Raw genomic sequence first — 22656 nt, forward strand, 5'->3', positions numbered from 1 at the left:
TTATGATTTTAATTTATATTTCCCTCATGATGATTAGTACTTTTCCATATGCTTATTGGTCATTTGTATGTCTTCCTTTGTGATGTGTCTGTTCAGGTCTTTTTCCTATTTTTTATGATTTTTTAAAAAATTGAGTTGTAGAAATTCTTTAGTCTGATACAAGTCTTTTGTCAGATATGTATATTGCAAATATTTTCTCCCAGTACATGTTTGCCTGTTTCTGTTTATTTAACATGCCTTAAAATGTCTAAAAATTTCTGATAAGGAGAAGTTTTGAATTTTGATGATGTCTAGTTTATCATTTCTTCCTTTATGATTAGTGCTCAAGTTTGCAAAGATATACTTCTATGTTTTCTTCCAGGAGCCTTACAATTTTAGCTTTTACATTTGGGTCTATGATCTATCTAAAGTTATTATATTTTGTATATGTTGCACAATGGAATTAAAGTCTATTTTATTTTTTTCTGATGGCGATCCAGTGGTTCGAGCACCATTAAAAAAATACTTTTTTCTCCTCGTTCAGTTGCTTTAGCATCTTTGTAAAAAATTAACTGCATAAATGTGAGTCTATTTTAAGACTCTCTATTCTGTTCTATTGATCTATCTTTAGACCAATATCCAGTGTCTTGATTTATAAAGCTTTATAAGAAGACTTGAAATCAAGAAGTGATAGTTTTCCAACTTTGTTCCTTTTAAAAGTTTCTTGGCACTTCTGGGTCTTTGCATTTCCATGCAAATTTAGGATCATCTTGTCAATCTCTACCAAAAACAACCCTGGTATTTTGAATGGGATTGTGTTGTATCTACAGATGAATTTGGGGAGAACTGACATCTTAACACCAGTGAGTCCTCCAAACCACAAATATGGTATTATCTTTCCATTTGCTGTAACTTCTCAGCAAAGTTTCAGTGTTTACATAAAAGTCTTGCACACTTGTCATTGAATTTATTTGTAGATATTTGATATTTTTGTTGATAAGTGGTATTATTTTATTAATTTTCCGCTTGTTTATTGTTACAATATAGGAAGACAATTGATGTTTACATACTGACCTTGTATTCTTCCATCTTGCTAAATTTATTTATTAGTTCTAGTGGCTTTAAAAAAATAAATTCTTTAGGATTTCAGTAAGTGACTGTGTAATCTGTGAATAAAGACAGTTTTGCTTTTTCATTTTTAATTTTTGTGCCTCATATTTTTCTTGCCTTATTATGCTTAATTGTACCTACAATATACACTTCTGAATTGAAATGGTAGGAGTGAAAATAATTGCTTTCTTTGTTTTAGAGTAAACCAGTCAGACTTCTACCATTAATTATAATATTAGCTATAGGTTTTTTTGTAGATGTCCTATAACAGATTGAGGAAGTTTCTTTTTATATCTAGTATGTGGAAAATTTTTATAATAAATGAGTGTTGAAATGTATCATTTCATTTTATGTATCAAAACATCATATGATATTTCCCCTTCATTTGATGAATGTGGTCAATTATATCTATTGATTTTTAAATGTTAAGCCAACCTTATATTCCTGGGGTAAGCCCCAGTTATGACTTATGTATTATTTGATATTTTGTGTGCATGGAATATTGGTCTATGGTTTCTTTACTTGCAATGTCTTTCTTTGATTTTGGTATCAGGCAAATACTGGCCTTATAAAATGAGTTGGGAAGTAAAAAAAAAATTCAATTTTTGGAAGAGTATGTTTAAAATTGATATTATTTCTTCCTTAAATGTTTGGGAAGGTTTTTAAACTTCAATTCCTTTAAAGATATTAAGCTATTCAACTTACTTATTTTCTCTTTCATAGTTTGTTTCTTTTAAGGAATTTGTCTATTCCATATAAGTTGTCAAATTTATTGGTTTAACATTGTACTTAATATTCTCTTATTTTCCTTTTAAAATCGATTGAATCTATAGCACTGTCTCCTCTTTGTTCCTGATCATTTGAGTATCCTCCCCCTTTTTTTATCATTCAGTCTAACCTTGGCTTTGATAATTTTATTGGTCTTTTTGAAGAACCAACTTCTGTTTTCACTGGTTTTTCTCTACTGTTATTCTGTTTTCTATTTCCCTGATTTCTGTTCTTATCTTTATTTCTTTCTTACTACTTACTTGGGACTTAATTTGCTACTACTTACTTTGGACTTAATTTGTTTTTACATTTCTACCTTAGAGCTTTGATTTTAATCCCTTCTTACTTTTCTAAACATCTAAAGTTATAAATTTCCCTCTAAGCACTGCTTTAACTGCACGCCACACATTTTGATGTCTATTTTCATTATTTCTGTTAAGTATTTTATAACTTCTTTCATGATATTTATTCTTTGATCTATGGGCTCCTTTGAAATATTCCTAAATTTTAGAATATTTGGGATCTTTCTTATATTTCTTTGTTACTGATTTCTAATTTAATTATATTGTGGTTAGAGAATATACTTTGTATGAGTTGAAGTCTGAAATTTATTGAGTTTTTTATGGCCTAGAATATAGTTTGCCTTGGTGAGTTTCCCATTATGCTTGAAAATAATGTGCATTCTGCTGTTACTGAATGGAGTTCTTTAGTTGTCAATTAGGTTGAGATCATTGTTAGAGTTGTTCAAATTCTTTACATCTTTAATGGTCTTTTTTTTTTTTTTTCCTATTTGTTCCCTCATTAATGGATATGAGTTTTGAAATCGTCAACTGTAATTGGAGATTTGTCTCTTTCTTCTTTGAGTTCTGTAAGTTTTTTCTTCTTGTTTTTTTAAGTTCTGTTAATGGTGCATACCCATTTAGAACTGTTATGTTTTCATGGTAAGTTGGCCCTTTCGGTGTTATGAAATAACTTTCCTTATTGCTGGTAATTCTACTTGTCTTGAAGTCTACTTTGTCTAATGTTAATATAGTCATTCCATCTTTCTTATGATTAGCATTTGCCTGTTATTATTTCCATCATTTTACTTTAAAATCTATCTTTTTAGTTATATCTTTTGTAAACAGAATAGAGTTGGAACTTGCTTTTTAAGCCAGTATTATAGTTTCTGTCTTTTAATTGAAGTGTGTATATCTCTGCATTTAATATCATTGGATTGATTTTAATACTACCATCTTGTTATTTGTTATCTGTTTGTCCTATCCTTTGTTTTTTATTTCCTGCCTTCTTTTGGTTATTTTTAAATATTCTATATTATCTTCCTTATTTTATTTTAACTATACATCTTGGTATTTATTTTTTGTGACTTTCTAAAGATACAATATGTATCTTTCCCTTAGTGTGATCTGCCATGAATTAATCTTTTTCCATTTTATGGATAATACTTGCAACAGTACACTTGCATTGGCTTCCTTCTTGTTCTTTGTACTTTTATTGCTATGCATTTTATTTCTGCTTATGGTATCAGCCCTGCAAGTCATTGATATTAATCTTGCTTTAAATGACCATTTACCTCTTAAGGGAATTAAGAAACAGTTTTTAAAATATTGGCCATGAAATTTTCCATTTTGAGGGCTCTGCATTCATTCACTCATATGGATTTAAATTTTCATCTTCCTGAAAAACTCTCCTTAACATTTCTTTTAATACAGGTCTACTGGTGACCAATTCTTAAAACTTTCTGTTTATTTAAAGATGTCTTAATTTTACCTTAATGTATGAAGAATACTATGTTAGTCAGGGATCTCCAGAGAGTAAGGTATCTAGTTATAGACATAGCTGCAGATCTATGAGAGGGGGTTTATTAGGGGAATTGGTTCACATGATTATGAAGGCAGAAAAGTCCCACAACAGGACATCTTCAAAGTGGAGAACCAGGGACGTGGTAGTGTAGCTCAGCCCAAGTGCAAAGGTCTGAGAAGCTGAGTGTGAGGACAGGAAGTACTGGTGCAAGTCCTGGAGTTCAAAGGGCAGAGAACATGGAGTTCTTCTGTCTAAGGTAGAGAAGAAGGGCGTCCCACCTTCAGAAGTGAGAATTCATGTTTTCTCTACCTTTCTGTTCCATCCAGGCCCTTGGCCTATTGGATAATGCCCACCCACGTTGGGCGAAATTAGGTCCTTATTCAGTCCAGTGACTCAAATGCCAATCTCTCCCAGAACCACCCTCACAGACATACCCAGAAATGCTTTACCAGCTATCTGGGTATCCCTTTATCCAGTTAGGTTGACACCTAGAATTAACTGTCACAGATACTTTCACTGCATATAGAATTCTAAGTTAACAATTTTTTTTCTTTCACCAGTTTAATGTCTATCCTGATTCTCTTGTTACATAATATGTCTTGGTTTTTTAAAAATTTTCTAGTTATCACTGTCAGCAATTTGACTATCATTTGCCTGTGTATGTGTGTGTGTGTGTGTGTGTGTGTGTGTGTGTGTGTGTGTGTGTGTGTGCGCGCGCGCACGCGCGTATTCTGTTTAAGTGGGTCAGATGTTATGGAAACCAGACTAGAAGGTGTGAGCACTATAGCTTTGGGGCCTGTGGTCTAAACGCTCCATGAACAACCCAAATAAGAGGTCCATTGGTCCATTCATTAGCATACAGCTAGGGCCTAAGGAGCAATTGGCATCTGCCTGACCAGGGGTGGGGGGATGTGTAGCAGGTAGAGCTAAGCCTTCCTGATGAATGGCACAGACTTCTGAGCTGGACCTAGTCTGTCCCTATTTTTCCCAGTTACCAGTGTGCCTATGAACCTCATTGGGCAACAGCAGGTTGGGCAGTGGGTACATGGCCAGTCTCTTCTAGGGTAAATGCTAAGAGCCACCCTAGAGCATCCATGTGGATGCAGGATCCTCTACAGATGGCCATATGGGACGGATACTCTCCCCTAACCACTTGCTTGCCATGTCCCTGCAGGCTGCTCAGACACGGAGATGCATGCTTCCTGCCAGAGGAGTGCCCATGCACTTGGAAGGGGAAGGAGTATTTCCCTGGGGACCAGGTGATGTCTCCCTGCCATACCTGGTAAGTGAGGGCCCCAAGCAGGCTCTGCTTCTTTGCTGGGAGTGTCAGGGATATGGGATGCACCATCATGAGTATAGTCTAGCATTCTCCTTCTGCCATGTTTGTGTTCATGCTGCATGCTTGTGTGTTGTGTGTTGCATAGGGGTTTGTGTACATATACAAGTGTGTGCACACAAAAGCATATTTTAGAATATTTTTTGTATTTACTTGAATGTGAATTTGTCCAGACATGTATATAAATGTGTGTGCATGCATATTTATAATCCTGACAATTGTTTGCACGTTTATATGACCAAATGAGTGTGGGTGCCAATTCAAATGCACATGTGAATGTGCATGTACATGGTATTTATGAAAAGGCAGACATTCACAAATCTGAATATGTTCTTGAATATATACAATTAGGAATTCATGTAGGTATACAGGTATATTCATATAAGTGTGCACCTGGATTCATTTAGTATGTGTTCCTGTGTGTATTGGCTGTACTTATTTGTGTTCACATGTGAGTGAAAATGTGTAAGTGTGTATCATATTTGCCTATGAATAGGTACATTCCTGCACATGAAGTGAATATATAGGTGAGTATATGTGCGTGTTCAGTAATTTAAATATTTATATGTGGGAGCATGTGCACCTGGGCTTGATTCTCCAGAGACAGACTTAGGGGCCAATACTACAAGGCCGATTCTGGGCCTCACAGCAGGTGTAGGCAGTGGGTAGACTCAGCCTTCTGATGGAATGAGTATTGGTGGAGAGAGTAAGAAGTGATAAACTAGGGCCCTGATGTTGGAGAGCAAACTTGGTCACTGTTCCGTGTCAAGAACCAACCAGGGAGAGCCTGATATGAGCAGGGAACACCTGGCCCTGGGGCCTGGGGCCCAGCAGAGAAGCTCAAAGAGGCTCCAACTTGGAGATCCAGCCACCCAGCTGGAGCATAGCCCCATCCCTACTCCACGCAGGAGTTGAAACTGTCCTGTTTCTCTGGCCGAGAGGATAGCTCTAGCATTTCTTTCCATGTTAGCTGCTGGGTCACAGTCAAGACCATCCACCCCATGGTTGGTTTTCCCAGATACATCAAGGTATATTTGTAGGGTTAGAGCCCTGGCTGTCTGACCCCAGAAGTCCCTGGGTATCGTGTCAGGATGCAACACTCTGTGCAAGCTGTGTGAGCAAGTGTTTATGGGATTTCATGACTGTGATGAACCAGAGTTGACCAGGGTTGCAAGGTGTACAAGAGGGGAAATCCCCTAAAAAATCAGTTATCTTCTGGAGGGTGGGCCTCTTGTAGTACAGGCTCCCCCCACTAGGTAAGAGTTCTAGGAATCCATTAGCATCAGTGTGCCAACTAGCATTGTTGTAAGAGGCTGTGTTCAGCTTCAGTTAATTTTTTTTGAAGATTTTTTTCAATGCATTTGCCCATTTCATTATGGGTAATTTATGAGTGCACCTGCCCATGCCATGCTGAGTGTTCAGCAGTTTTTGACCAAAAGCGGCATGTCCCCCATACCCTCCCAATTTACCCAGTCTCACCCCTAGTGACTTTTTTGTTTCTCTGGATAAAAAAGTCCTCAAAGGGAAATATTTTGCCCATGCAGCAGAGGTGAAATGAAAAATGACAGAAGCACTAAAAGGCATCAAAATTGACAAGTTCAAAAACTGGGTTGAGCAGTGCAAAAAGCATCTCATTAGGTGTATTGCATCAATCAAAAAGTACTTGAAGGTGACTGAAGTTTAAGTATGTAAGAATAAATATACAATTTTTAATAATTACATTCCAGGTTTTTTGGGGGGCCTCCCTTTGTATGTGGCAAGAGATTATGACTGACTGTCCTGGGTTCACTCAGGGGTGCTCAGGCTTAGGCACTGACTTCTGTCACTTTCCTGGATTATAGCCCCTGTACCAGCACCCCCACCTGTGGGCAGGCAATAGCTGAGCTGTGTTGAATCCTCTCTTGTGAGCACACTGTGCCAGGCAGAAGGTAGTGGAGAGTCTGGAGCCAGGGCCGAGGAGCTGGAATTCTTTTAGGATCAGGAACTCTGACATGAAGAGGCTTCTGGCTACAGAGCGAGTGTCCTCTCTCCCATAGAAGACTGGGAGCTATGTGGGCACATTTTTACTTTTTAAATCAGTTTTAAAAGTCTACCCTCCTTGTACATGGACAGACCTCAACATTCTCTCCTGAAGGACATGCCACTGTGGCACACATTCCAGTTGCTGTCTGTGGGAAGGTAGGTGCCGGAGGTGTGTCCAGGCTGGTGTAGTTCGAGCATTTGCTGGGATCTGTTTACTGGGATAGGGACTGGCCGCCCATCTCTTCCCAACTCCGTGTTTGGTGATGTCACATTGGCAGCAGGAAGTCAGCCACGGTGGGAGTGTTGACAGCACTGTATTTATCGCTGAGTTGTAGGTCACGCAGGTGGGTGTGCGACTGGATGTGTATACAAGCCTGGGAAGCCATGGAGTCAGTGCATGACCAAGTGTGTATACAGTGTGTGGTTGGAGAGACATCATTGTTGCTGACATACGTGGAACCCCTGGTCACCATCACACTCTTCACTCCTGAAGGGTCTAGCTCTGGGCTCTGTCACTCTCCTACTCTCCTCCTGTCCTAATTCTCGGAGCCTTCAGTGTCTGTGCAGAGATGCTTCTAGTAACTCCAGGCATCTCTGTTTTACCCTCTCTCTTCTGATGATCCTTCTCCACCCCAGTGGAGTGAGAGGTCACCCTGACATTCCCATCACTCAGCCAGCCCATATTCCAATTTCATGCGTCTCACCTTACCTTTTTCTTTCCATTCTACTCCCTCTGGCACCCTGTCTCCCCCAGTCTTGCAACCCCAGGGAGATTTCTAACCACCGCCTCACACCCTCTTGCGGTCTTCCCTTTTGCCAGAGTCTATGGTCCTACACTGTCATCACTTCCTTGAATACAGACTCAGTTTTCTGGCCTACTTGTTTGGCAGATCCACAGCCCTGGCGACTCCACCCCTTGACTTCCTCTGTAGCTGCATCCACGCAGCTGGATGTGGTTGGAGGGATGCGTAAAGCCACGCTGCCCGCTGTCACTTTAAATTCATGACTCAGATGTCAGAAAGGCCCATCTGGCAAATGGGCCTGTACTGTATCTCCTTGGTTTCCTTTGCTCTCTCGATCCCTGGATTCCTGTTTCATATTTCTCGCTCCTCAAAGCCCTGCCACTTCTCCTCTCATGGGAATGGAATTGAAGATCTGGCTATTTCACCGAGAAAATGAAAGCTGTCAGAAGAGCAGTTTGGGGACGCTGCACTCACGTGTTCTGCCTTCCCACCTGTGCCAGAGGTGAATTGTCTGTGCCCCTGTCTATCACCAGGCCTTCGCTGTAATCCAGCTCTCAGCCCTGCACCCATCCAAGGGTGTCACTAGAGCACTCTTCCCCTCCCTCCCAAGGAATCTATTTGCCATCCTCTGCTGGATCATCCCCATTGCATAAAAGGGTGGTTTGAAACACTTCCAATCTCCTAGCAACTGCTCCATTTCTCTGCTCGCCTTTTATTGTAAAACTTCTCAAACAAGTTGTCTATACTTGCTGTTTCCAGTTCCTGTTCTTCTGCTCTCCTTCAAGCCCATTCAGCCAGGCATTTTCCCTCAAAACTGTTCCTACCAAGGTCACCAGTGACCTCCATGTTGCTCTGTCCATTTCTTGGACATCCTAGACCTGTGAGTGGCATTGGACACGGTTGATAACTGTGGGCCATTCTCTCCTCCTTGATAGCTTTGTTCTTGTGGCTTCTGGGACACCACAATCTTGGTTTTCCTTCTACCTCTCTTCCTGCTCCTTCCCAGCTTCCTTTGCTGGTTCTTCCTCTTCTCTTACCGCTCACTGCTAGAGCTGCCCATGGGACTGCACCTCTTCTGTATTGATGCCCTCTCCCTTGGTGAACTCCCCCGTCTTGTGGCTCCAAGGCCCACCCAGCATCAGACGCCTCCCAGATATCTACCTGTAGGCCAGACCATTCTTCTGAACTCCAGACTCACACACCCAACCACCTACTTGTCATCACCACCTGTGTGTCTAATGGATGCCTCCAGCTCAGGATGTCCAAAACCCAATGCCTGATCTTTCCCCCCAGCCCTGCTTCTCCCTCAGCTTTCCACATCTGAGTTGATGAAGACTTTGTTCATCCAGGTGCTCAGGCCAAAAACCTGGCATCATCCTTGAGTCTTCTGTCACTACCCATCTCCAAGCTGCCTACAGATTCTTTTGGTTCTCCTTCAGTGTATATCCAGAATCAGAGAGTTTCTCCCAGCTCCCACTGCCATTGCCTTACTCTGAACAGCCAGCTCTTCCTCAAGGTACTGCAGAAACCTCTCAATGGGTCTTTCTGCCATGCCTCAGCCCCCTTCAGCTTAGGCTTCACGCAACAGCCAGAGTGGGACATCGATCAGATCATGTCATTCCCAGGATCGGGTCTTCCAATGCCTCCGTTTCTCATTCCTAGCAAGGGCCAACAGTGGCCTTCTTGGACCCATGTTCTCAGGCCCTCCATGACCTCTCACCCCTCTGAATTTCTCTTCTCTCAAGCCCTGGTATGCTCCACACTAGCCATGCTGTCTCCTGAGTGTTCCCCAGGGCCTTAGCAAAGACCATGCCCTCTGTTCAGAGAATACTCTCCTTCCAGATGCCCATACAGCTAACCTCTCATTTCCTTTAAGTCTCTGCTCACCTGTCCCCATGCATCCTGTTTAAACTGTAACTCGCTTCCTGCTCCTAGCCCCCTGTATCCACACTCATTGCCTTCTCACACACTATGTACTTACTCCCTCTTCCTTTATTCTTTTATGATTATTTAGTGTATATTTTCCTCCTCTAGAATATAAATTTCACAAGGCAGAGGCTTTTTTCTGTTTTATTCACGGATGTCTCTCAAACTCCTGGAATAATGCCTGGGATATAGTAGGCGCTTAATATTTGTTGGATGGATGGTTCAATGAATGAATGGAGTGGTTACGAGAATGTGGACTTTGGAGTCAGATAGATATGGGTGAAATCTCAGCTCCATCGTTTATTGCATGTGTGTCCCTCAACCCCTCTGAGCCTCGGTGTCACACGCCTTCATAAAATCAGCCCAGGCTCCTGCTGGAGGGTGACAATGTTCATCAACCCCCTTGCACGGGGGCATGCAGTGTGTGTTCAGTAGGCAGCGGCTCTGTCCCGGGGCAGCGTGCCCTGCGAGCTGGTCTGGGCGTGTGTTTCAGCATGTGCCAGCGGGGCTCGTTCCAGTGCACCCTCCATCCCTGCGCCGCCACCTGCACTGCCTATGGTGACCGCCATTACCGCACGTTTGACGGGCTCCCATTTGACTTCGTGGGGGCATGCAAGGTGCACCTGGTCAAGGTGAGTTCTTGGATGTGGCTACCCAGCCAGGACTGAGGACCTGTCAGGGTTTGTTGATGCTCGGGGTCCCAGATTGATGCATAATTGGGTAACAGGGGTGGATCTAGGCCCTGAGATGGTCTGTCTAGACTGGAGGAAGTGCTGAGGAGTGCGAAGCTCAGGGCTGGATGGAGCTCACCGGTCCTCTGTCACCCACTGCCTGTCCACTCACTACCATCACCTTGCCCTATCGGCTCCCAATGCTTTTTCTGCCTATAATATTAAGAGCGAATGCTTTTTGAGATTTCGTTATATATTTGGGCATCTACTGAGCCATTCTTGTGGATTATTTCACTTAATTCTTATAGCAACCCTACAAGGTAAGGTTTATGAACCCCATGCTACAGGTGTTGTGACTTGGGCTTAGGGGAACCTGCCCGAGGTCACGCAGCTAGCCAGTGGTAGAGCTGGGTCAGGTGTGACTGAGAAGTCTGACGGGAGAGTTAATGCACTCAGGACTCATGTGTTAAAGTCATCGGCTCACCCGGAGGAAGGGGACTGGTGATGTGGGGGGCAAGATGAGGCAGGGTCCCTCCAGGAGGCAGCATGCAGGGAGTGTCAGAGACTCACCCAGGGGACCTTAGTTTTACTAAGAGCCTGTGAAAATAGAGTAGCAGCAATAATAATAATGACAAAACCTTTTATGGAGGAAAATCTCTCTGTGGGGACTGGTACTGTACTGGGGTCTTTTTCATAACCTTAAAACTTCACATATAAAGATTATTGACCTCATTTTATTCTATTTTTTCAAATTTTAAGGGAATGCATGTTCCCCATCATTATTTAAAATAATATACAAATATACATTGAAAACCAAATCTTCCCCTCACATCTCTTCTGCTCCCGTCTCCTGTTGAATAGCTGCTCAGAACACTCGGGGTGAATCCTGCTAAAGCCATTTTTCATGAGACACACACATGCACACACACATACACACAGGCATGCACACACACACAGGCACACACAGCATGCATTTTATTGAGTTGCATGAGTAGGATTCTGCAATTTACTTTTACTCACTTAGTAGTATACCCGGGATATTATTTCATCTAGTCAGTACATTCCTTTTTCTTCCTAATAGCTGTGTAGAATTCTGCAGAAATGATGCTCTCTGGTTTGTTTTACTTTTTTCCCATTGTGGACATTTAGATTGTTTCCACTACCTAGATGCTGCAGCAAATACTGTGGATGTATCTCTAGGTTCATAGACCTGGAATTGCCATACAAAAAGTTATGTGCTTTTAAAACATTCAGTGCTGGCAAATTGCCCTCCAAAAAGGCTCACCTACCACCAAGGGTGAGTATGAGACGGTGGCTCTTTCCCACACCCTGTTAACACCAACCATCCTTTTCACATGTTAATTAGTACATTCATTAATCAGATCCTTTAGGGAGAGTCACTACATGCTAAGCACAGCACAAGGTATCCACAACTGAAACTGAGTTCCAGAGAACTGTAAGCTGTCCAAAGGCACACAGCTAATGAGAAGTAAAAGTGGATTGAAAACCACTTCAGAGTCCCACTTCCTCTGTCCTTCCAGCAGAATCTCTCCTCTCTTCAGTTTTATTGGACTCACCTATTTTCTCCTCAGAGCACGACAGATCTCAGCTTCTCTGTGATTGTGGAGAATGTGAACTGCTACAGTTCTGGCATCATCTGCAGAAAATTCATTTCCATCAACGTTGGGAACTCACTCATCGTCTTTGATGACGACTCAGGAAATCCAGTAAGGCCCGGTGCCAGAGAAGGTTGTATAGACAATTTACAGGCTTCCGGGACAGGGGTAGAAGGGAGCTCAGGACTGGTTTCCTTACCCTGGCAGTTTCTCTGGGAGCACCACTGAGGTGGGAGCCCAGACTGAATTCCTTGGCTAGGGTCAGGAACACAAAGGCTAATGTCAGGTCATGAGGGAGGAGGCAGAGGTGTTAGTAAGATCTGGGGCTGAGCGGGGACTTGTAGCCAGACCCCAGCTGACCCAGATGCTGGGGGCACTCGGACCTCAGGACTGACCATCTCTGTCCCCCTAGAGTCCCGAGAGCTTCCTGGATGACAAGCAGGAGGTCCACACGTGGCAAGCCGGGTTTTTCACACTGGTACACTTCCCAAGGGAGCACATCACCCTCTTGTGGGACCAGAGAACCACCGTGCATGTCCAGGCTGGGCCTCAGTGGCAGGTAGTCCTTGAACATGACTCTCACCAGCTTCTACTCCTGCCTGGGGCTGAGCCATGCCTCCAAGTGTCCTTGGGTGAGCTGTGCCCTCGCTGGGGAGTCAAGGGAAGCATGCCTCTGTCCTAACTTCCAACCCGCTGTGTGCCCGTCTCGGGTACCACCCATCCCTCTTCAAACTGTGACCTCAGCAGTTGTTTCTGGGTCCATGACAGACTCCTGGGCTCATGGTGACCCCGCTGCCCATGGCTTGCCCCTGGAGTATCTGCAACTAACTGCGGTATCCTCTTTCCTTCCAGGGCCAGCTGACGGGACTTTGTGGGAACTTTGACTTAAAAACCATCAATGAGATGAGATCCCCAGAGAACCTGGAGCTAACTAACCCCCAGGAGTTCGGCAGTAGTTGGGCTGCAGTTGAGGTAAATCCTTTCAGGTGGGCTCACACTGCTCCCTCAGATGGGCACTGCCAGCCTTGGTCAAGGAAGAGGGACACCACCAGTGTGAGGCTCTTCCAGCGATGCTCTCTCAGCCTCTGACCAGCATCCCTGGGCCTAGACTCTGTCCTATGGCCTGAGGATATACATCATCCAGTCTCACAAATCCAGCTGCTCACCTTGTTCTGCACCAAGCCTTGGTGGAGGGTGGAGGTTTGGGAAGGAGACAAAGCCTCTGTTTCAGGAAAGATGGTCACCTGGAGTAGGTGAGGCTGTTGAGCATGACCTTTTTATGCATCTCAGTGCCACCTAGTGCCTGGTACTAGGTCAGGCACAGAGGAGACACCAGGAGAGACGCATGTGGGTTGAGGCAACCAGAGAAAGCTTCCTGAAGAAGGTGGCACTGGTGCTGGTGCTTAAAGGACAGGCCATATTTAAATAGATAAATGTATCAGAGAGAAGACCTCTGAGAGGAAGGACAACACAGCAGAAGCAGAAATGAAGGGCGTGCCCTGAGGTGTGGGAGGTACTGACTGAGGCTGCCAAGCCATGAACTGTGGGGGAAACAGCCCTGAATTGAGAGCAGGGCACCTGGGTTCTTGTCTTGGACCATCCATCGATGTGCTGGGTGACCTCAAGTAAGTCCCACCTTCTTTATGGTCCTGTGTGAAATGAGGGGACTGTGCCAGGAGAGGGATGAGTGGATTTCACTTCCTGTGCCAACTCGTCAGTCAGGAGAGGCTGTCTGGGAGCTGTGTGAGTGTTGAAAAGCATCCAAGACTTGTGTTAAGCTCAGTGTGAAGGAGAACTATGATCGATTATTTATGTCTGCCAGGGGAGTGGAAAGAGGTGATATGAGTGTTGCTATTTGCCTTTTCTGCACTGAGTGATCTTAATGCTCTGTTGGGGAGCAAATGGAAATAAACCCGTGTGGACTGGGCTAGGGGGAGCAGTTAATTGGGCATGGTCTGGAGCTCAGTGTAATCGTGGGGTGGGAAAGAATGTTCCCACAGCCTCTGAAACGTGTGCCCTAGGCCAGTGGTCCTCAACCTTTGTGGCATCAGGGACTGGCTTCATGGAAGACAGTTTTTCTATGGGATAGGGAAGTGGGGGGCGGGGGAATCATCAAGCATTAGATCCTTACATCACCATAAGGAGCACGCAACCTAGATCTCTCACATGCGCAGTTCACAGCAGGGTTCCTGCTCCTGTGAGAATCTAATATCACCGCTGATCTAACAGAAGGTGGAGCTCCCCTCGCCTGCCACTCACCCCCTGCTATGTGACCTGGTTCCTAATATAGGCCATGGGCAGGTACCGGTTCACACCCCAGAAGTTGGAGAACCCTGCCTTCAGCCACCCCCATTTTAGAGAAGTAAAGGTTAGGAGTGACTAACCTTTGTTTTTCCCCCCATATCATATTTCTCTTTGCTAATCTCCTTGGGCATACCATAACAGGGCCTGAGGAAGAAGACTCAGCAGACTTTGGGGAAATCTGTATTTGTTACCTCTTGCTGTGCAGCAATATTATGAGACTTAGCAGCATTGCACTACACACATGTATTATCTCACAGTTTCTATGGCTTAATTTGGTTCTCTGCTTAGTGTCTCACAAGGTTGCGATCAAGGTGTCAATCAGGGCCTGGCTCACATCTGGAGGCTCAACTGGGGAAGGAGCTATTTTCCTACCTGCTCCAGTGGTTGTGGGCAGCTCTCAGCTCCTGGAGGACTGAGAGCTTCGGGTTTTTTTACCTGGCTCTTGGCCAGAGACCACCCTCAGCTTCTAGAGCCCTCTGGCACTTCCTGCCATGTGGGGGCCCTCACTATGGCTCCCGGCTGCTGGCTCCCTCATAGCCAGCAAGGGAGATACACCAGCAAGATGGGTTCTACAGTGTTATATATCGTAGTCACGTGACCACGTCCATCCTGGCACCTTGGCCATGTTGGAGCAAGTCTTAGATCCCTCCTACCTGCAAGGGGAGGGGATTATAAAAGAACATGAATACCAGGAGGTGGGAGCATGGCAGCCACCCTCAGAGTCTGCCATACCAGGCAACAGGCATTTCAGGGAGGAGGGAGGCCAGCATCTTTGCCTTTGACCCTCAGTGCCCAGATACCCTTGACCCCCGGGACACATGTGTCCTGAATCCTCTCCGAGAGCCGTTTGCCAAGAAAGAGTGCAGCATCCTGCTCAGCGAGGTGTTTGAGACCTGCCACCCTGTGGTGAGTGGACCCAACCTGGCCCTTCCCGACCCCCTCTGACTCCCAGACTCCCCCATGTCTCGGAAGAGGCACCTAGAGGGGAAAGTCACCTCTGTCATCCCCCTGCCTCCAGACTGCTCGGATATGTTGTGCTGTTTCCCCACATGACCAGGGCAGACAGCTGGACAGAGTTTGTGCCCTGTTCATGCCCATCTTAGCCTGGCTCTTCCTTATGAGGAAGTTCTTCTGAATAGCGAGCCCAAAGCCCTCATACTACCGACTGCCTTTGCCCATTCTGCCTCATCGGTCACAGAAGAGGCTGGCACACAGCATGGCATGGAAGGACACCCTCACACTGACCTTGGCTGTCCCCGGCCCAGACTGTGTGGTTCCAACTCTGCTTCTGTTCCTAGCCACTTCCTCAGCCCTTGGATCACACAGCCTAGGCTCAGGGGAGGAGAAGCCTTCGTTCTCAAAAGCGGGTGTCTGCCTGGGCCACGGAGCCCTTGTTTCTTACAGAGCTGGCTGCCTCTTCCCCTCATGCCCCATGAGATGGGGCAGCTCACCCTATGGTCCCTTCATGTCAGTGCTGGTGGCCCTCATCTGAAAAGCTGCAGGGCTAACGCATTTGGGCATCTGTCCTCTGACCTCTGACTCCTGACCTCCTCAGGTCGATGTCACTTGGTTTTACTCAAACTGCCTGACGGACACCTGTGGGTGCAGCCGGGGTGGCGACTGTGAGTGCTTCTGTGCCAGCGTCTCTGCCTATGCCCACCAGTGCTGCCAACACGGGGTGGCCATCGACTGGCGAACCCCACGCCTCTGCCGTGAGTGTCTCAACCAGCCACTCGAGGGCACAGAGTGGGGTGGCCCTGTGGGCGGGCCCCTGGGGGCATTATCCCTCTGGCCAGCATTTATTGAGTGCTTACTTTATGCCAGGCACCAACTGTGCATTGAATTCTTCCACCTCCCCTTTGAAGCAGGGCTATTTATTCCTAGCGTACCGCTGAAGGTACTGAGGCCTAGAGAGAGATCAGGTAACATGCTCAAGGTTAGTGCTGGAGCCAGGGTCTGTCCCCAGATAGTCTGGTGCAGCCCTGTGCTCTTAACCGCTTTGCTCGAAGAGTCAGGAGTCCAGACCCAGAGCTGCCACTTGCAAGCCATGTGGCCTCAAACAAGTCACCCCACCTTTCTGGGGCTCAGTTTTCACATCTGAAAAATAGGTATAGACCTCCCCCACCAGGTTTCCCATGAGGACCCAATGGGAGAGTGAATGCAGCTGCTGTCGGCTGAGGTTCACAGGTCTCATCAGAGGCAGCATGAGTTACCCGTTTATTCAGAGCAACGGTGGTCTGCATGCCCATCAAGTAAGAACATTTGAGCACACATATAGACTCACATGCATATGCATACATGCACATACATACATATATACTGTTAGAGTGTAAAGGAGTATCACAAAACAGATGAAAAGTAAGTATTTAAAAGACGGAATAAGACCTGGTGCAGTGGCTCATACCTGTAATCCCAGCATTTTGGGAGACCAGGGCAGGAGGATCACTTGAGCCTAAGATTTCAAGATCAGTCTGGGCAATATAGTGAGACACTGTCTCTATAAACAATAAAAAAAAAAAAAACAAAAAACGTAGCCAGGCATGGCAGCATGCACCTGTAGTCCCGGCTACTTGGGAGGCTGAGGCAGGAGGATCACCTGAGCCCAGCAGGTTGAGGCTGTAGTGGCCATGACCATGCCACTGCCCTCCAACCTGGATGACACAGTGGGACCCCAACTCAAAAAAAATATGACCAGGGTGAGACGCTCACGTGGGGTATGAGATTTAAGGGGACAAGAACAAGCACAGTAATCAAGAGAAATAATTTTAATACAGTCTTTTCAAAAATAAAAATTACTGCAAAATATCTTTGAACAAAATATCAAAGGATCAATGCTATTAATGTTTCCTTTTTGCCTCACTCTAATAGGGCTCAGTGGGACCCTGCTAATGATCCCGTCTTTATTTTTAAATTTTGATATTCTGTGAATCAGGGATATTTTTGCATTAATTTTGATGCTTTGAAAATACTGCAGTAAAATAGTACTGATCTTAATGTCTGAGATTTGGGGTACCCCCTTGCATTTTGCATTTGAGGCAAGTGTTTTGCCCGACCCTGGTCCAGACCCTGGCAATCTACGGGCCAGATGCTAGGCGGGGTTTCACCTTAGAGGAGGGAGGTGAAGTCTCAAGAGGTGAAGTTACTTGCCCCAAAAGAACAAAGGTGGAAACAGGGCACAGTGGATGAGAGCAGGAGATGGGATTTTAACTCAGGTCTGGCTCCAGAGAACTGGCTTTTAATGACCCTTCTGGGCTACCTCCCATCGACTGGGCACGCACTTGAAGCCAGAGACTCGATGACCTTCTGATCTTCTAGCTCAGTCTTTGGAGTCCACCGATGAGGAAGGTAGGCACTTGCTGGTGGCACATGGCAAGTCCGTCTCCGGACACCTGGCGCTCTCTCGAGGGGGATGCCAAATGTGCTGACTGTGGGGTTTGGGTGTGCAGGACGGTGGATGACTCTCTTCGCACCATGCCTAGGTGTGAGGCAGGCCTTTCCCCATGGCCTTGCACCTGGCTGTAGATGTCCCTTGCAAGGTCCCTAGCTCACTCCAGTCCATGGAGAAATCCGCAGCTGAAGTCTGGGGAGAACAGGCTGTGGTGCTGGACTATGGTCACTAGAGGGCGCTCTGAGCTCATGCTTGGAGCTTGTCGAAGTCTGGCTTCCAAGAGCGACGCTGCTGGGTGAGGGACACTGCAAGAGCCAGAAGAGGCCTGGGATGCTGGGGAGCCCTGGTCCCCTTCCCACCCGGGACTCTTGGAAGCTGACTGCCATCTTATGCTTGCATTTTTCTGGGCACCTTCTGCACCATTTCCAATCACAGTTTCCACTCCTGCCGTCTGAGGTCTCACAATCCCCTTTCTATCCAACATTCATTGATTCATCGAATCATTGATTGATTCATTCATTCATTGTATTCATTGCTGAGTGCCCACCTGGGCCAGGCTTTGAGCCTTGTACTGAAGGTCCAGAGAGGAGCCATTAATCCCCACTCCCCAAAGGTATCTACATGCAGTGACCATCCCTGAATCATGGCGTTCGGGAGGCCGGCCAGGCCCCACTGCTGGGGAAGCAGGGAGGCTGGGATGCCAGGGCCTTGGCTCTGGGCTGGCACTCAAGAAGCCTCTGTTCTCTCTCTTTCAGCCTATGACTGTGACTTCTTTAACAAAGGTAAGTCCCTCACAGGGAACCTCAGGGGCTGGGGCCCTGCCGGCGCTGTCCTGATGCCACAGCAGCATCTGCCATCCTGAAGCACTGAACTCAGGGCCGCGGGGGACCTCGTCATGCAGAGACGGCCGTGCACTGTCAGGGGTCCCCAGCAGTCCCTGCAGCCCCCGTCTGGGCCTGGGCCAGGCCAGCTCCCCGGGGATTAAGCCCACCCAGGGCAGCTTCACCAGGAAGTAAAAACACTATGCTCTGTCTCACGTGGCCCATGGAGCATTGTCTTGGCTCCCTAAAACAAACACACACTGCTCTTTCTGCGACTGGCGGGGGCAAGACATATGGCTCTCCAGACTCATCTTCGAACTAGCCAGGGCCGCAGGGGAGCAGAATGTGCTCCAATGTCTAGATGAACAAGAGTGAAAACAGGCCGTATTTAAAGACCCAAGGGAGGTTCATGTCCAGTGTCAGAGCCAGTTGGTTTAATCACTGGGGTTGGGTGGGTGGGGGAGGAGCCCAGAGTGGTTTCCAGCACTGAACTTCATCCATCTGGGCAAAGGTCAGACCTTGGCAGAGTTAGTCAGATGCTTGTCGGGTCCTTGGTGCTGTTCCTCTTCAACTCTCAAGCCCTGCCCTTTCCTAGGCATTGTTGAGGAGCCAGGATCAGGCCTAGGTGGGTATCGGCCCAAGGGTGTATCCTCAGTTACCTGCATGAACAGATTTGGGGCTGAATAAACGTCTTCCTGGCAAGAGCATTGTGAGTGAGATGCAGGGAACAGACAAGACCAGACCACCAGCTGGGCATCTGCGAGGTGCAGGGTGGACCAGGCTGAGGCACGGGCACCCACAGGACTGTGGTCTCGCTGACGGGTTAGCCTTTAGGGGCTCCTGAAGGCCCCAAGCCTTCAAATAAATCTGCGGTTCCTGGGACAGGCAGAGTCTGTCTGACATCAGGCGAGACATTTCAGAAAGACAGCTCTGTGCAGAGTTTTCTCTCTTCTGTGGCATTTGGGTGGCAGTAACTGGCAAAGGACAAGCTGTTTCTAGCATCCTCCACCCACTCATCCACCCACTCATTCATCCCTTGCTCTGTTCCGGTCCAGCCCTTGCTGGGCGCTGAGAAATCAGTGGCACAGAGACCTGTCACCACCGGTGCCGGCTGGCACCGTCTCTCCTGCACCCATCAGTCCTCCGAACTCCACATGCAGTTGGTGCTTCCAGATCAACCACGGGTGGGAGTGTTTACACCAGGGAAATCAGCAAACACTCCACGGGGGATTAGTTTACTTTTGGAGAGCCAGTTGTTAAGCACGGACCGGCTCGACTTGGCTCTATCCGTCTAGTGGGGACATAGACACGGACCTTGGATCCGGATCCGCAGCACAAGAGCAGCGACAGCGTGGGCTGTGCCCCGAGGCTGCTGGGCACAGAGGAGGAGGGGTGGCGCAGGGAGAGCTTCACGAGGAGGTGACATTTGAGCTGGGCCCCAGAGGTTGAGTAGGCGTTCGCCAGGCACGGAGCGGGGAGGACTAGTGAGAGTGGGAGGCGCGGCGTGACGAGACACGAGGTGGGAACCTGCTGGGCTCTTTCGAGCCGAGGTTCAGAGTGAAGGGGACGAGGGCCTGGGGGTGGGGGTGGAGGGCCCTGAATGCAAGCTGGGCTCTGTTGGTTCTGTCTGAGGGCCGTGGGGAACCCCTGGCACATCCCTGCAGGGAGTGTGGCTGGAAAGGTGGCTCAGGCGGCCACCAGGAGGGTCATGGGGGATGGCGCACCAGAGACAGGGAGACCCATTCCAAGGCAGTTGTTAGGAACCCCAGCCCGCGCCAACCTCCCGACAACTGCAGGAACCCCAAGACACAAACGTGATGCACCTTTGGAATAAGCAGATGAACCCTGATGCTGCATGCGAGCCCTCTTGGCCTTGGTGACTCAGGCCCGGGATGGGCAGAGACCAGTTCCAATGTCTCCCCCAGAGGCCACCTTGAACTGAGCAGTGGCTGTGATGGTGAAGTTTCAGGCAGGGAATGGGCACGGAGAGACATTTGGGGGCCCTGTGGGGACCCTGGCGCCTGTGAGTGGCCTTCTTCCCAGGCACACTGTGGTGGTTCAGGCATGGTGCACAGGGTCCGTCCCTGCGGGGGCTGGCAGCCTAGGGCTCCTGTCCCCTCCTCATGGAAATCATGATCCCCAGGGCCTGAGATGAAGGAAGCCACTGAGTGTCCTTGCTTGACACCCTCCCCACCCCCCAGGGGTGGGGCAGTGGGCCGGGAGGGGGGCAAAGGCCTGGGAGGCAGGGCTTCTGACTGGGCCTCTTCTCTCCAGCACTAGGTAAAGGCCCCTACCAGCTGTCCAGCCTGGCGGCCGGCGGCGCCCTGGTGGCCGTGAAGGAGGTGGGCAATGACATAGTCCTGGTGAGGGCAGAGGATGTGGCGCCAGGGGACATCGCGAGCTTCCTGCTGACAGCTGCCCTGTACAAGGCCAAGGCGCATGGTGAGGCCCACCCTGGCCCCTCCAGCCCTTCTGGGAGGGAGGTGGGTGCTGCGGGAGGGGAGGGAGCTGCGACTCTCAGCGTCTGTAGTGGCCGGAGTAGGGGGGCGGGATCCCACAGGCGCCCCTTTCCCAGTGATGGGGCCTCTGGGTGGGCTTCTTAGCCTCTGTGCAGACTGTCTATCTTCTCTTAAAAATGCTGGGACGCCGAGTCCCGGATGTGCCTCCAGACCTGGCTTCACGCCACAGCTGTGTTCCAGGACAGCCCAGAGGCAGCTCTGCCTCCCCCTCCCCCTCCTTCCCCTCTTTTTCCTCTCCCTCTCCCGCCTCTCTCTCTCTCTCCCTGTGCTCCCTGCCTCCTTTCCTCCTCTCCTCGCTCCCTCCACCTCCCTCCTTCCCGGGGATTCGGGGATGTGAGAGCCACAGTCCCTGCCTAGCAGAGGTCCACAGTTGCACGGGGAGACAGACATGCCCATAGGTGGCTTGGGAATGTGCCCATGGGAATGTGCCCATGGGAATGCTTGGGAGGGTCCCCTAAATCAGTGTCAGAAGGTCAGCAGGGGCTTCTTGAAATAACTGATGTTCCCCTGAGGGTGTGAAGGAGTCAGGAAGGGACTTGTAAGCCAGCACAGGAGCGGGGACTTTATCTCCAGGGCAGCGGGGAGCCAAGGAAGGGCTCTGAGGAGGAGAGGGACACCCCAGCTCCTGCCCAGCCTCGGGCACAGTCAGGGTCCCCAGCCAAGGGTGACGATCCCCGTGGTGTGAGTCTGGGGGAACAGCAGGATGGGCCAGGCAGAAGCACGTAGCTGCATGAGGCGGTCTGGGGTGAGAAGCCAGGAAGTGGACCACAGGAGGCCACAAGCAACCCCACTATCCCTGAAGGTTTAAGGCCACCCACAGGACTCTGCTCCTCTGGGTCTGGGGTTCAGCTTCTCCCCTGTTAGGAGGACATCAGGGTAGATGATTGAGAAGCCCTAACCTGGGCCAACCTCATCTTCATGATGGAGGGAGCCAAAGCCCAGAGAAGGTGGTGACTTGCCTGAGGTCACACAGCTCAGGGGAGCAGGGCTGGCCTGGAACCCAGTGCTCTACCCACCATGCTGCCCTGTGCCCCTCCTGCATCCCACCACAGGGTATCTGTGTGGTGGTCAAGATCCTGGGCCCCAGCTCAGCCTGCCTGGGCTCCACCGTCACTTCTCTCATCTGTAAAATGGGCACATCAATATCATCACCTTCTAATCTGTCCCAGAGTTTACTTGTTCGGTATATTTATGGTCCCCCTCAGTTGAGGGTGAGCTCCGTGAGGGCAGGGATTGTTGTCACTTTGTTCCCTGGGGTCTGGGCTCTTGGCTCTGTGTTTGTTCCATGCCTGCTCGTGGATCTGGGACTTAAGGAGACCTAGAGTGCCCTGGACAGAGGGGACTGTCCACCTCGTACTTACAGGGACCGAAGAGAGAGGACGGAGACGGGCTCTGGGTCTCTGGAGAAGTCCCTTCCTCCCTCGGGGTCACTTTCCCCATCTGTGGGGCGGACCAAGGTCTGCCAGTGCTGACCCTCTGGGATTCTGTGAGGGGAAGGGCCAAGCTGGGGCCCTGCCCTGTCGACTTACCAGCCTCCAGCTTGTCAATGCATGCAGGAGACTGTCACCCCATCAGGGCAGCCGTCTCAGTTTCATTCGCTGCTGGATCCTGGGTATCTAGAATAGCACGTGGCACGCAGAAGGTGTACAG

At 48.3% G+C, this 22656-nt stretch overlaps 1 protein-coding gene across 1 annotated transcript in view; it reads left to right on the forward strand.

The window, feature by feature from the left end:
- The window catches only part of OTOG (otogelin), an 89264-nt gene that overhangs the window by 33803 nt on the left and 32805 nt on the right, over window positions 1-22656 (forward strand). Inside the window, exons 24-32 of the mRNA XM_021719486.1 lie at window positions 4835-4942; window positions 10181-10319; window positions 11951-12085; window positions 12387-12533; window positions 12827-12946; window positions 15068-15184; window positions 15834-15990; window positions 18422-18448; window positions 20762-20929. Coding sequence (XP_021575161.1) covers window positions 4835-4942; window positions 10181-10319; window positions 11951-12085; window positions 12387-12533; window positions 12827-12946; window positions 15068-15184; window positions 15834-15990; window positions 18422-18448; window positions 20762-20929 — 1118 coding nt within the window. The remainder of the gene's footprint in view (window positions 1-4834; window positions 4943-10180; window positions 10320-11950; window positions 12086-12386; window positions 12534-12826; window positions 12947-15067; window positions 15185-15833; window positions 15991-18421; window positions 18449-20761; window positions 20930-22656) is intronic.

The sequence above is a fragment of the Carlito syrichta genome, unplaced genomic scaffold (assembly GCF_000164805.1).
Source record: "Carlito syrichta isolate Samal-C Ts95f unplaced genomic scaffold, Tarsius_syrichta-2.0.1 Scaffold314760, whole genome shotgun sequence".
Lineage (NCBI taxonomy): Eukaryota > Metazoa > Chordata > Mammalia > Primates > Tarsiidae > Carlito > Carlito syrichta.